At 72.7% G+C, this 677-nt stretch overlaps 1 protein-coding gene across 1 annotated transcript in view; it reads right to left on the reverse strand.

Annotated features, from left to right (window-relative positions):
* SLIT1 (slit guidance ligand 1) overlaps positions 1–677 on the reverse strand; it is a 227,696-nt gene that overhangs the window by 46,950 nt on the left and 180,069 nt on the right. Inside the window, exon 19 of the mRNA XM_006157398.1 lies at positions 191–334. Within this exon, the coding sequence (XP_006157460.1) occupies positions 191–334 (144 nt within the window). The remainder of the gene's footprint in view (positions 1–190; positions 335–677) is intronic.

A 677-nucleotide genomic window follows, 5' to 3' on the forward strand; every position in this document is an offset into this window, starting at 1 on the left:
CGTGCGGCCCGGCCCCCCCCCGGCCCACACAGCCACCCAGCCAGCAGCCACCGGAGGGCCGGCTTCCGGACCAGAGGCAGAACCTCGAGTGGGAGCCCCGACCCCGACCACCTCAGAACCCAGCCCCCAGGAAGTCCTCCCCAGGGCCGCAGACGGGTTCCCGCGCCCAGAGCTGGGACGCCAGGCTCACAGCGTGGACAGGGACTGCAGGGTGTCGAAGGCCCCGGGCGCGATGGCGGAGATCTGGTTGTCGTAGAGCGAGAGCAGACGCACGTTGCGCAGGCCCGTGAAGCTGTCGTTGTGGATGCAGCCGATGCGGTTGGTCCTCAGCATCCTGGGCAGGGGCGGTGAGGGCAGGGGCAGTGAGGGCAAGGGTGGTGAGAGCAGGGGCGGTGAGGGCAGGGGTCGTGAGGGCAGGGGCGGTGAGGGCAGGGACTGAGGGCAGGGGCCCAGAGCAGGGGCAGTGAGGGCAGGGGCCAAGGGCAGGGGTGGTGAGGCCAGGGGCGGTGAGGCAGGGGCTGAGAGAAGGGGCGGTGAGGGCAGGGGTGGTAAGGGCAGGGGCGGTGAGGGCAAGGGCGGTGGGGGCAAGGGCAGTGAGGGCAGGGGCCGAGAGCAGGGGCGGTGAGGGCAGGGGCGGTGAGAGCAGGGGCAGTGAGGGCAGGGGCCGAGAGCAGGGG

The sequence above is a fragment of the Tupaia chinensis genome, unplaced genomic scaffold (genome assembly GCF_000334495.1).
Source record: "Tupaia chinensis unplaced genomic scaffold, TupChi_1.0 Scaffold000539_1, whole genome shotgun sequence".
NCBI classification, from domain to species: Eukaryota; Metazoa; Chordata; class Mammalia; order Scandentia; family Tupaiidae; genus Tupaia; species Tupaia belangeri.